At 36.4% G+C, this 14831-nt stretch overlaps 1 protein-coding gene across 2 annotated transcripts in view; it reads right to left on the bottom strand.

The window, feature by feature from the left end:
* ZNF407 (zinc finger protein 407) overlaps positions 1–14831 on the bottom strand; it is a 332858-nt gene that overhangs the window by 194561 nt on the left and 123466 nt on the right. For both annotated transcript variants that reach the window (XM_054284975.1, XM_054284976.1), the window contains exon 4: positions 6919–6993. In XM_054284975.1, coding sequence (XP_054140950.1) covers positions 6919–6993 — 75 coding nt within the window. The remainder of the gene's footprint in view (positions 1–6918; positions 6994–14831) is intronic.

The following is a 14831-nucleotide window of genomic DNA, read 5'->3' as shown; positions in this document are numbered from 1 at the left end:
ATGTTATTGGACAGAGTGATAGATGATCTCTAGGTTCTCCTTCCCTACAAAGGCTGGACCAGATTATTCTTGGATTTCCCTTCTAAGCTGGGCTGTCCTATGACTCTACCCACCAGAGATCAGTACAGAGCACAGCCTGCAGGCTCATATTGCAGAAGATTGTCTTTACAGTACAACAAGACCTCCATGTTTCTACCACTTAAGTCTCAGTCAACTTTTTTTTTAAATGTTATAGCACTGAGGAGGTGAATTTAGAATTGCATTCATGGAACTATTCACTCCAGAACATGTCTCTCCAGCATTTTCTTTCCACCTTGAGGTGCTGAAACTTAAGTAAACCTGGATAAACAAACATTCGTATTTAATAATTATGCAGCTGCTTTGGCTGCAGAAAAGTAGTTCTGACAGTGTCATAACTTGATGCAAGAATTACGAAGTGTGTGGCTAAAAAGTAGGAAGAAAGCTTCTACCATCAGTCAAATACAGCATTTGCCACAGAACTTCTGTTTTCACTTCCAAAGTTTACAAAATACTCATCTTGATTCTTCAGAATGTATGGAAAATATTTCATTGCAGTATGGTCAAGAGATTGTTTCCATTTCCTTTTTAGTATTCTCAATAAATATTTGTGTTGTATTATATAGATTGATCAAAGTCTATATAATTGGGTACCACCCAAAACATGGAACATTTCCCATCTATAAATATCACAACGTACAACCCTCAAAGTGTAACACAGACTGCAGAGTTGTCTGGAGAGGTCCCTTGCTACCAGTCCCATGCAGGTAAAAAGGGATCTAGAGATATATTGCCATCCTAATCCTTACCCTCTTGACCTACACAGTTGCCTTAAACAGTGGAAGCAGCAAGCTGGGACACGCGACTGGAACAATTTACTTTCAGCTGACTGCATCAGAGGAGAGATCAGTTTGCAGCTTACAACGTTTTGGCTGATGGCATGCAACAAGGAACTGTTTTTTCCTGGGAAACAAACCATTGGGAAATAAATGTGGTGCTTTCAGCAGCTACCGACACTGTCTTCCACAGACTCACCAACAATGTTAGCATACTCTTGCTAATGGAAATAATAACCTATGCTCTAGACAGTACTTGATTGTTTATGAATATGAGATCATCATTTATATCTTGTTATGATGCTTAAAATTAGCCAAAGGTGCTCACTGTAAGCAGCATGAATCCCATTGGGTTCTCCCTCTATTTTCTAACCATAGCAGCTAAGCCTTCACAACAGGAAGACTGTTGCTGACTACAGAAATTTCCAAATCATCTCACATACCTAGCAATTAAAATAAACCTACTTCAGTTTGTCCTTCCTTCTGAACTAAACTCTAATATTGCCAGGATTTGATAAGAAGAACAAATAATGAGAAGTAGCAAAATAACTTAATTCTTTTACAGTCCTTCACTTGTTATTTTTCTTTCAGAAAAGATGCTGAAGTCATCACTTGTCTTTTTGATAGCAGTCTTTTAAAGTATAAATGTCTGCCTAGTCTTCATTTCTTTGTAGCAAAGCAAATGCATATGTGTGTACAGACAACAAGCCATGAGGAAAGCTATGAATTTTCAGCACATCTTCTACTTCCAGCACCTAAGGAATCACAGGTGGCTTCCTTATGTTCCTTGGTCAGCCACAGACAGAGAAAAACACTCAGGCAGCAATTGATTGTGGAGCCTGTACCTATGGAACCTGTTCCACACTCTGACATAGTATAGCACCAGACAAGAGCTGAACACCAAAGAGAAATACTGCTTCCAAAGGTCAGATAAGCCTCCAAAACATGGAAAGCTGAGCATGCATCTCAAGCAAAACTTCAGCTCCCAAACACTGCTAAAATTGAGTCCTTCACACACACACATCCTCTCGTCACAAACTTCCAAACAGTAACTATTTCAAGAAAAAGCTACATTTCTTAGCACTTTTCCACAGTATGATTATGTAACTGTCCAAAATCTTGTTAAAGCAAAATGCAGGAAATAATCAATTAAATAAAGCTTTCCATTCCTATCCAGTTAATCTTAGTAGTTGGGTTTCAGTTGAAAACTCGAACTCATTTGCAAGAAGCAGTAAAATGTGATGACAAAGCTAGCAGCAAGACTCAGCAAACCACCCCTCTGGTATCACAGGTAGCCTGTTGTCCAGTGGATCCATGTGTACTGCCAGCGCTTCTAACTGGAAACCCTACTGTGAGACAGCCACATGCAGAACTCATTCCTTCAGAACATGAGCAGGTTATTACAAAATGATTACATACTAACCCTTACCCTCTTGGCCTGCACAGTTGACTTATGCAGTGGAAGCAGAAAGCTGGGATGCATGACTGGAACAACTTCCTTTCATATGGATGTATGCCACATCACTTTGTGACTTTTGCCACTTGTTTACCCAAAATTACCTGTAACATCAAACTGGATCTTTTTACTTTGCAGGGGTAGCATTGCCCAAAACAGGCATATCAAATAGTTACTATCACAAATTTCTCTACTCAAAGAAAGAAAAATGTTTCAAAAGAAGAGTTAACAGTTCAGTTAAATAAAAGAGGGTTGTACTGATGGACTTGATACACTTCTAGTTTTACATTCAAAATGGAAATATTGGGACACAGCAGCTGATTACAAGACAGTTTTCTCAATAATATACAGAACATCAACCCTGAGTTCATTTTCCCTGGCTACCTTTCTTTCAGACTTCAACAATCCCTTCCACTGATATACTTACAGTCTTGTCTATTTCATGATATTTACATATTAGTAGAATTTAATATTCAAAAGTTTAGATGGGCTTATGCAAGCACATGAAACAACTGGCAACCTAGGGACCTCCTCTTTTATCTTCAAAGTGCAAAAAATACACAAATTTTAGAAGTATGTTATACTCCAAAATTATTTGACAAAGCATCTCAAATATATTTAGGTTGCTATTACACAGTAGTAGGTATTTACCTACAGCTCTTGCTCTCAAGTTCAAATCACTATACAGTTTTTTCAATCAATCAAGATAATTTCAAAATCATATGATCTTCATATGATGTTGCTAGCACTGTAACAATGATCCCATTTTTAAAGCACATGAAAAATACCAGAACCTTCCACAATTAAATATATACTTTAATGACCTTTACAGGAATTGTTTTATAATAGATACTCCAATTCAGTGACTGATTTTGCTACTAGTAACTTTATTCATTCATATATGAATGATTCTATTTTATTCAATGGGATTACTCATATGTAAAGTAATTTCAGAGGCAACTCATAATTTAAAATTCATAAGGAAGATGAGGTAATTAAGCAACTACAAAGGTTTTTCTATGGCTTTTTCTTTGTAAATGAATTTTTTAAACAGATATATCAGATAGAACTCTAGTTAAGAAAGTATCATAAACTAAAAAATGTATATTTTACAGTACTAATGGTGTCTCTAAAAATCTTTAACGAGTATTTATGAGTATTTTTCATAAAAAATTCTAAATCCAGAGTTGTACTTAACACTGGCAGAATTTATTCTCACTGATGAATGACTTAGTGAATTTATTTTTATTTTCTCGCTCATATTTTTATGTGTGCGTAAGTGTATATCTTAATAGTGAAACACCTCTTTGTTCTGTGTTCTGACACAATTTACAAGTACAGTAATGATGTAACAGAAATTAGAACTTGGCACCACTAACATCACCGATGCACTCACCTTGTCCCCAACTACAATGTCTACCAGACACAATAAAGGTGTAGCCAAAGATTTATCCTGCCAATAAGATATAGTTATAGGTCCCATGAAGATTACTGACACTGAAGTACCAAATATGTACTGGCCTTGGACTTAGCAGATAACATGCCAGTTTTGAGACACATTCAAGTTGACAATAAATCAGTATCACAGTTCCAATAACAAGAAAATATACCTTAGAGGAATTTTTTTTCTGTTAAAATATTCTACTTTTGAGTTAGTTATTAAATTGTAATGATCATAATGGACTAGGCAGTAGGGGGTTTTGTGTCTGAAATGTGCAGACATTTTACTTCAAGTTTATTTTTTAAAAACTTATGTGATTTTCAACTGCACAGTATTTTCCCCTAAATCAATTCTGTCTTTTAAAAAAGAAAATAACCCAAACAAAAGATGTTTCAGCAGCAATTTCATTATGAGTTACACTCGTTTTCTGTATCTGCCCATGCAAACACCTCCACAGCCTCCATAACTCCTCCTTCTTGTGCATAAAAAAACCCAATAGTGATGGAAAGCTACAGAGAGCAAGGTGCATAAGTTAAGTACTCCTTACTAAATTGTAAGTGTATTTTTCCTCTCCCTTTCAGAACTATCTCTATGCTTACCACTAGCAATTTGATTCTAAGAAGTTTGTATAAAGGGCCTCAATTTCTTGGGGTGTATGGGTTATAACCGTTTTTTTTCAAGCACCCTTTTGAACTTCTTTTCAATTTTCTGTTTTTGATGATAGTCATGCTGACAACTTTTTTTGGTCCATCAAATTCTGTAGTACAATTACATGAATTTACTTTTAATAAATTACCATCTTTGCATATATCAGTCAAACCATGAAGACTAAACACTTGCAAATAAAATGCATTATTAATTTAATTGTCACAGCCTATTTAGCTAGCTTCTATTAGTATTTGCTATAATATGCAATGTATCAGAGGGCAGAATCAAATTCAAAACATAAAGAATAAACTGATTATATTGTCCTAGAGAAATTAAAAAATAGCAAGCTTGCAAAATTATAATCAAGGCATTAATGTTTTACATAGGTAAGAAAACTACGTAACTTAATTTGTAATATGTTTATGCCCAGAGTGATGGTTTAACATGCAGAAGAAGGATTTCTTTGGTTCCTAAAGCCATTAACAGGCATCAAACTTTCTCATAATAGAAGAGGAAAGGTGGAAAGGAAAGCAACAATGGTTTGGTATTTACTGCAGTAGTTCACGTGGCTTAAACATCCCCCAGCCCCAGTGAGGGACTGCTACTAGAAATTTATATTGTTGTTGTAGCTCTGCCACTACTGTTTGATGCTGCTCTACATTAAGCTGAAGTGCCACCTGAAAAGGTATTGTGGAAAAGAAATACTCCAAAGATGGATGAAGAAATTGCAGAAGAAGAGGGCATGAAGTAATTTCCAATTCCACCTGCCTGTGCTGGAGGCAAAGCCTGCCCAGCCATGCCAGCAGGCAGGGCAGGGAGGCTGCAGGCCTCAGCAGGGCTCCTCTGCTCCTTGGGCAGCCAGAGCCTGTAAACCTGCCACCCTCCTCCTCCTCCTCCTCCTCCTCGTGCCATGCTGGCCAGCCAGCCAGAAAGCCCTGAAGGAATACAGGAAGAAATGGGGAAAACGGCCACAGATGAGAGGCCTTCAGAACAAAACACTCAAAGAAAAGCCAGCAACAACTGATTTACTTCATAGCATCCTTTTTCTTTAGGAATTCATTTCAAGATGATCATCACTAAAGATATGCCTCTCAGGCTAAGATAAATATATTGTATGTATCCTTCATTGTGCACATATTCACTAGGGTGATGCAAGTTATCTCTATGTTGTATTTATGATGTGTGTACAGTAAGTATCCCCGTGTAAAAGAATATATTGGTATTGAATACTTCCAGTTATAAAATAAGTCACCAAAGCAAAACACTTTTTCTGATTGTTGCGCTTTGACAAGAGATAACCAAAATAAACTTTATTATGATATCTGCTTTGATGAAACTGTAATTGTATTTCCAATGCATTGCTGTGTATTTTAGATTAAACAGAATATCTGAAAAGTCCTGAATAATCACATGGTAGGGAAATTCTGGTTAAGACCTTTGTAGAGGAAATCTTAAAAATAAAAGCACCACCTAAATCAGTGCTAAGCCAAACTAAGACATATATGGGGTGTTAATTAAAAACCCTCCTCTTAGGTCCCTCCATGATTAAAGCATGAAAAACTTGTGAAGAATGGGTCTAATTGACCACAATTTCCACTGTCTTTAACAAGAAATGAACATGGCTCAGAAAGAGCTTTGCTGTGCTGTCCTACAGCTCCTATAACTTATTTTCCTCTTTTTTCATATCAAAACCAGAAAATACACTTTATTTATGAAAGCCTACCCCCAAAGAATGAGTTACAAGGCAGTAATACTTGAAACAGTATCAAGTATCCAGCCATGAACACCTCCATCTACCCAGGCTGAAAGAGAATATGAGATCTTTTGGCTATCCAAAACACATCAATTTTCTAGTTGGCCCAAAGATTCAGTGAAATAGCAATAGCTAAGCCACAATGTGCCAAATAAATCTCAAGCAAAATCTGTTTATCTGCAAACACAGTGCCATTGAGTTTGTAAAACACAGTTATATTTTAAACCATATAAAAAAATAACCTACTTGCAAACAAAGTTGGAGAGTAAGTAGCTGTGTACAGATTGAAAAAATAAATTAATTCATTTTAAAAATAGTGAAAATGCCAAATCTCCCTTCCTGCCCAAGAACACTTGAGGAAACTTTCTTTTTGATTTCTCTATGGCTATGACCTCTTCGAAAGTAATTTTATAAACCTATCAGCATCAAGGCCAGGAAGAACAGAACAAAAAAGGAAAAGAAAACCAAAAAACCCCAAACATTTGATTTTGCACTGAGAGGCACATTTCTAACTATGAAAGTTTAAAGAAAATAACACTCATCAAAAAAAGCCTCAAAAGCTGCAAATTCCACACCTCTTACTTGGAATTTCTTTCTACAGACACGTCATAAGCACCACACAACATAAGAGCACTTAAAGATGCTGATCTCTCTTGGAGTTGAGGAAAAAAAACAGATGGCTTCATTGTGGGCAAGATAAATATTCTAGAAAAGATCTCCACGTACTGTATAAGATAAAATGGAAAAGAATTTTAAAGCAGTTTACCTTTCTTTGGGGGTGCCAACTCCGTGTTTGCCCAGCAAATGAGTATTCAAATGCTTCTTCATCACAAACGCCACCCTGTCAAACAAAGAGCAAATGAGAAAGATCTTTTTTTTTTTTCTTTTTTGAGCATGCACTTGAACACATTTCATTAAAGGCAGACCTAAAAAAAAAATCCCTCCTCTGCTAGGATGTGACTTAGATTGGGGAGTCCATTCTGTAACAACAGATTTCCCTCATTTTGCAATCCCTTGGCTTTTCTCTTACAAGTCCCAACCATACACCACTGGTCAAAGAAAGGAAAACCTATTTCTGCTTCCCTTTGAAAATTAGAACATTTCACACATTATACTGATAATATAGGCTATTTTACCTGAAGAACATTGTCTGATGTTATAAAGTAATACAGTTTTAGTTACACCTTTGAATTTATTTAAGCCTTATGGGCCCATCCTGCAACCCTTCTTCATATAGGTAGTTCCATTGTTTTTCATGAGAAACATAAAAAACCAGCAAGATAAGATGCTTTAATCACTGCTTATGCCTGGTCAAACTTCATTGTATTATTAATTATTTAAAGAGATACACACAGAAACAAATTAATAGCCTTAGTTATTTTATAGCCTTGTGAAAAAAAAGGATGAAAAACGTGAAGCACATGTTCATGAATACACTATCAGCAGGAATATTGTTCAAACTGGCAAGACATTCTTCAAAGAACCAACAGCAGCAACAAAACACATAGTACCTGGCATCATGTTTCTACCAAACCAAACACAGATAATTTACTTCAATTTTGGTGACATACGTAATGAAATAGAAGCCTATCAAGTACTATTCTTCTGCTGATAAGACCATAACATCAATTTAATTATGTCATGTGACTGCTTCAAACAATTTAGATATCAGACTGAAGCTTTAAACTAAAATGGTTTTCTCGATAAGCAAAAATTTTACTGCTGCAACTTTCAGTGTGAAAAGGGCTTGCAAACATTTTTGTTAATTATGTATTACAGCTGTCCTTCATAAAGTTAATTACTAATAGCTGAAAGGCAATAGACTCTATTTGCATATGTACATGAAAGGCATGACATATGCAAAAATATGATTTTAATTAGCATTCCATGATATGAAGGGCTACAAATCAAACTGGCATGTTATAAGATTTTTAACATTAAACGCTGAATTCATCTGGACGTGTTTGCAGTAATGGACAATGGAAGGACTGTAAAACACCAGCACTATGGGATATAAGAGCCACAAAAGCAAAGACACAGTACTTTTCCTTTACAATTATGTAAATTTAGCTTTTCTGTGTCTGATCTTCTTTGGGCACTTGCACATTATTACAGAGAATCTCTCTTGTGCATCCCTTAAGGTGTAGGAATATAATACTGCCTTATTTAAATGATATAAATTTCCTTATTTTTTACAAAAATACATTTTAAAAGTATCCTAAATACTTTTCCCTACCCAACTTATTACTATGGCATCATAACCATTATAACTGTGAATAATCTATTACACCATTACCATCATTACTATGCAAGTGTCATCAAAATTACTGTACATAGGGAAAATCATTGTAACAAAATAAAAAAATGTATTCCAAAAAAAGCATAAGGCATACAAAATGTACTGCCTTTGCTTTTCAACAAAAATACTATTTCCACCAAGTTGTGGAAGGTACCAAACATATTTTCATTTAGTAATACCTGCATTTCCTGTTACAAACTTCCATTTTCCCCCTTCTCTAAAAGAAAAATAAACTCAGTGACATTACTGTGAAAGGGCAATGTGCAATCAGAGAGGTAAAGGGATATTTTACTATTTGCATGGAATATAAAGATCCCAACCAGCTACACAATATTTGCAGGGAAGCACTTTTTGGTTTCTGAGCCTGTTTAGTTAAAGCTGCCAAACAAAGGCTCACCATTTCATCTACCACACAACTGCAGGGGATACAGACAGACATACCTTTCTGCAAAATCAAAGACAAAGGTCTTGGTAATAACATGAAGCAGTTAATCTCACATTCTGCCTCTTCTCTGTTGCATCTGTGTTCTAGCAACCATTTTGCTGCTGTTACACAGCACAAATAAAATGAACCCTGACTCAGTTTGGGTTTCAGAAACTGCTAACATTTTAAGCTTTTCATGTAAGGCTCGAAGGCTTCAGACTTGAGGAATGCCAAAAGCCTCAGTGCAAGTCTGGAGCACTCTGCAGAGCTCAGGGCAGCTCCCCACTTTACAGAAACAGACCTTAAAAATAAAATTTCTATTTTCATAAGAAATTGAGAACAAGATTAAAAAAAATACCAACAGAGACAGGCATTATTAAAACAAGAGGCACAGTCTAAACAACCTTGTTTAGATGCTGAGTTTGAGGACCACCCATTAAAACAAACAAACAAACAAACAAACAAACAAAACCACAAAGAGAAACAAGTAAAAACTATTTGGTTTTGTTTACTAAATCCTGCAGGTGATTTTCAGAGAGGTGGTAGCAGTGTTTGCTGGCTTTACAAAAGAAACACAAAAATGTTTTCCATACATTCAGTAACGCTAGGTTTCGATGTAATTAATGGTTTAGTAGTAAAAAAAATAATGTGTTTATCTATGCTATTTACCTCTGCTGAGGTAAATCAGTTACTCGCAAGCTACTGCTGGAATAGACACGACTTAGCCTCGGCCTTTTAAAATAATCTTTAGAGAAGTCTGACTGGCACCTAAAAGTACTCACTGAGTGAATGCTTTCAAGATGTATTGCACTGATGTATCTTCAAATCAAAAGGACTCTTTCCATCAGCAATTGAAAAGCACCAATTCAGGCTTCACCAAACTTCTCATTTTTTGTTTTTATTTCTAGTGAAAGTATAAACATTCAAATGCTAAAAACTAACTAGTTTCAGAAGCGCATCAAGAGGGACTAGAAAAAGTCTGTCATCAAACCAACTCTACTGTTTCAAATATGTGCAAACCAGGCTGTACTAGAGGCCTGGAACCAGTTTTACAAACTCTAATCTGGACAAATTTGTCCTCCACCCACATGAAGACAAGAAGTCCCAGCCCAACTGCTCCCCTGTGGGTCAGGTCTCAGCAGGCAGAGATGTCCAGCCTATACATCCATGTCATGGTCACTGGGAGTTCCTTTCATTTGGTAGGAAGACTATGAGAAGCCTCCTCTGAAAGTGGAACAAGGTGAGTAGGCAGGATTCCTTTTGCTGGCAGCAGCATTGTGCTGGGTTAACTTTTTTGTGATACTCAACTACTCTGGCTTCAAAACCAGCAACATCCTCAGGCATACACTCTATGTTGAAACTACAGGATAAATTAAAGACCAATTGAAAAATTACACAGAGCTTTAGGATAGCATCCTCATTCCCTATAGACAACTTTTTGCACACAAACTATACATAAAAATTACTTTAAATCATATGAGCACCTTTCCCAAAATAAGACCGCAGAAGATTCTGGTTTCCTTTTAGAAGAGTTGTGGTTTGTAGGAACGTGACCGTTCATATTCCATGGTGATCCTCAAACAGTATTTGGACTCTCTCAGAATGTCTGTAACTGATTTAGGAGCCTCTATAGATTTGTCTTCAGATAAAAGCACATTTTAAAGTACAAAAGAAACAAAGGGACTTCTAATTCTGGGAATAAAGAAACATATTGGACAATCTTTACTTCCACATTTTATTCTAGTGTAATACAAATTTTTCAGCATGTACAATGTTTATCATCACAGTACACAAGGAATAGGAATAATCTGTCATGTATTGTCTGTTTTCTATTTTCTCTGTGGGGAGAAAACTGTTCTCTGTGAAGTATCTTGCTTTGAGAGGAAAAAGATTCTAAGTTTTATTATGCTTTGAATCCATAATAGCTCTTTCCCTTTGAATAAGTACATCACTGGGTTAGTGAAAAGCCTAAAAAAAACCACCCAGAACCAAACACACAACACACACACAAACCAAAACAAGCATTCTGGGCCATAAGGCCACAAAACCTGTTATTTCCTGCGTGTTTATCAAGTGCCTTGACCTAGGAAGGAGCTACACATTACCTCGACCAGAAAGTCACTCGAAGCCATGGTGACAGAGCAGTCATCTTCTAACTGCACATAACTGTTGAGGAGGGCCAGCACGGGAATTTATTTTTGTGGGACTCCACAAACAAGGTATTGAGCAGCTGAAGAGCAATTTTAAATCACTTCTTAGTGGATACATTGCTCTCTGCAATTGCTCTTGGAGAATTTGTCTTACAGACAACAATGTTCAATGACAGCAGAAAAGTCCAGGAGAATAACAATGAATATCTAGCCTTTATTCATATTCTCAATATCCTTTACATCTCCTTTAAACTGTCCAAAACCTCTTTATACACAAATTTAACTCTGAGAATACAGGTAAGCTAGTGCATAACCCAAGAACATAGGATGTTTTAAAAAGCTTCTTGAGAGCCTTTAAAATAACCAAAATCAAACACATAAACAAATCTAAGAACTTACTGCTTTGTTTTAGCATAAATTTCAGGCATATAGAAAAGATAGAATGTTATACCATTTTGGATTAATCAGCTGGGAGATCTGACAGCATCAAGGAATAATAAGAAATAGGATCTCAAACTTTTATACATCATCACAGAATACAATGAAATAATATATTATTTTGTTCACACCAGGTTTTGTTTTCTATGATCTATGCTTGAATTTCTGTCCTTGTATGAGGCAAGAAACCGGGAAATCAAGGCAAGCTTCACAGATGATGCCAAGAAGGGGGGACTGGGATATGTTCAGGCAAGTAAACAACAATGTGGAGTCTATGGTTCTTACCACCTTAATGAAGCATTCTTGTTCTTACTGTGTCTCAAAAAACACTGGAAACCCTAATTGTTTGTAGTTGAATGTGTGGTTCACATGGAGCCACGCCAACAGGGGTATCAACCAGTAGGAGAGAAAAACAGTTCAGTTTTTCAAGAGATACCAGGACATGCATGTATTTCAGAACGTTCAATAAAACTTATATATACAATTACAGATTTCTGCATGCACTTGAGGTGTGCATGTTCTACACCTAAAAGTAGAACTTCTCATATTCAAATCAGCACTTAGTCAAATAGTACTTAAACAGAGTACCTGAAGCAAAAAATTTCAAGTTTTCAAATTCTCCAAATTATATTAAAAAGTTGCCACCCAAATCTTATGTCTCCACCAGGATTTATTCAGCAGGTTAATTTCAGGAACATGAGTAGAGAGGCAAATGTAGAACTGTCCAGAAAGCAATGGTTTTCTATGAACAAGTAAGCTTTTCTTTCCATGCATCAAAAGTCTAAATTCCTGAGAATTTCTTCAAGTCCATCATTTTTGGATGTTTGCTGATTCTGAAGGGTCCAGACTAGGGCTCTGATAACTCTCTTGCATGACTGCGCGCAAGGGACTCAATTTAAAAGAAAGTATCTGGCAGGGCAGAGTCTGGTGTGGAAGATATCCTGCAGTCTGAAAAGCTTCATGCCCTTTGTGACAAGATGTCAGGTTCAAGTAAATATCTGGCAGGGCAAAGTCTAATGTAGAAAACATCCACATATCTGAAAAACTTCATGCCCTCTATGACAGGACGTCAAGTCCTAGAACCCTGCACAGGAAAGATGGGGCTCTCTCCAGACTCATTTACTAGCCCAATAAAGTAGGTCTTATTACTTCCAAATAAAGGAGATGGTTATTCTTTGCAAGCTAAAAAAAAAATAAAAATCAATAACGTTCTAAAAGGTTAACAAGTCATCACGCAGTCTGCGGCGCTGAGTACAGTGACACGCTGCCTTCTACTCCCTGCTGACCCCATGTGTCAAAGCAGGATATGGCTGCTCTATGCTCCACCCTCACCAACGCCACTAATTAAACTGGGAAGCAACACATATCCATCCATCCATCCACATCTTCAGGTCTGTGTAACCTGGAAGAATGGAAAATTCAAACTTATCCTCTTGAAAAGAGAAACCAAAAGAGGGAAATGAAGACAACCTTGCCATCACTAACAAGACAAGAACCCAGATTACCATGGGAAGATACCATGGCAATTCATAGAACCTAAAGACCAACATAACTTTGGAACTTCTGAGAGCTATCAGCCTTTCTGCTTCAATTTTGTGTGGGTTTTAGGGTGTTCTTTGGGTTTGGAGGGGGGTTTAAAATTTTCCATGCAACAACCAGGTATGTTTCTTAATTATTAGCTTATTTTCCATGGAGAAGTTTTGCTACTGAAGTTTAAAACCCAACATTTTCAAATGTTTTTTATGTTACTATGAAATCACCAATGCAGTAAGTACCACCTTTTCTTTTAAAAATACCTCATCTCTTTTTACTGTTACTTGTAACAACCTAGCAATGAAGCCAAGCTGCCCAAAAAATAAAAACAACTTGTATTATCAGAACACCTGCACACAGCTAGCACCCATGGTAGACTTGAGTATCACAGCAGCTACTGTTCCTGCCTTGCTTTGAACAGGATGACAGAAAACAGGATTGTCAATGTGCTGTTCAATGACCTGCATCAATCTCAAGAATAATTTACTGCTATATCAGACAGATCATTATGGATGAGTTGCGCGCTATCAATCAATCAATCGACTGTGTTGCTCCTGCATATTCCTGCATCTATCAACCAGAAGAGAGAGACATCCCTCAACATATTCTTGTTGCTCTCTGCCACCAATCTGCTATTCTCAAGATGGCAAAGAATTATTAGCCCCACGGCCATAAAGTAGTAGCAACTGGCACAATTATCTCCTCGTACATATTCAAGCAGAAGAGATCTGGGTACAACGAAAGAGCAAACTAAACAAAACAGAAAACATCCTCTACTGTTCCACTCAAGCTTATCTTGTCATCAGAAGTTGTTGAGTTTTCTCACTATTCCACTTTTAAGAGACTTATGTTATAAAATAAACCATCCAGGACAGAAATTTAGTCTGTTATTGTGGCAAAAAAAGAGGAATTCACTGGCAGTATTTATATAATTTCCTCCCTCATGAGGGAGCTCACTTACCTGTGTGCCTCACCTTAAGTTACTTATTTTGTAACTGAAATCCAAAAGGTTTCCTGCAAGTTAGCTCAGGTCCATTCTGAACTTTTTAGGTTTGAAGGTAATGTGTAGAAGTGTTTTATTTTAAATACAAAAAGTACTCTTCAATGACAGCTGCAGGAATAAGCCATGTCCAGCCAGTGAAAATTATAATTAACATAAAAGTGAGTAAAAATTTAAGACTGGAACTGTGAACTTTTATATTTGAAGACACAATAACAAGTGTCAACTGTAAGTAAACAAATTACATTCTGCTTTTATTTGCTTGAAGAGTAAACTTAAAATAGCTAAACTGTGGCAAAACTGTTAAAGTCAGGTGTTCCCTCTGTCAGAAAATCACCTTACAAATATATGAGAAAATTAGTACCACTACAAGAAATGTTTGTTTCAATATTCACAGAAGTTAATGAATGTTAAATGATAATGGTAAACAGCAGCAGTACGTAATTAGATTTCTAAACACATCTTACCAAATCACTTCTAAGCTAAAAGAATCACATGTTCTATTAATTTTCATTGGTTATTGAGCATCTGTAACTGTCACCTCTAACAGGTGTTTGGTAATCTAACAGCTGCACAAAGTACTAAAAAAAAACAAAAAAAAAAAAAAAAAAGAAGAAAAAAACAGAATCACAATATGCTTTCTCTAGCACTGCTATCAACCTCTCAAGTCTACTACAATGCAGAATCTCTTTTCCTAAAGTCTGAGATGCAATCCTAGGTTTGGTGTTGGAAGTGCCTTACATTAAAGAGAGATTAATACACACATCCAAAACCAGGACATCATGAGAAAAAACACTTGCCATGCTACATGAAGCTGCAGAAATGCTTTAAACAT

The sequence above is a fragment of the Melozone crissalis genome, unplaced genomic scaffold (genome assembly GCF_028551555.1).
Source record: "Melozone crissalis strain CALT ecotype California unplaced genomic scaffold, PUWL_Pcris_2 ptg000042l_1, whole genome shotgun sequence".
Taxonomy (NCBI): Eukaryota; Metazoa; Chordata; class Aves; order Passeriformes; family Passerellidae; genus Melozone; species Melozone crissalis.
Note: the sequence above shows the minus strand (reverse complement) of the source record. Positions and strands in the feature narration are given on the sequence as shown.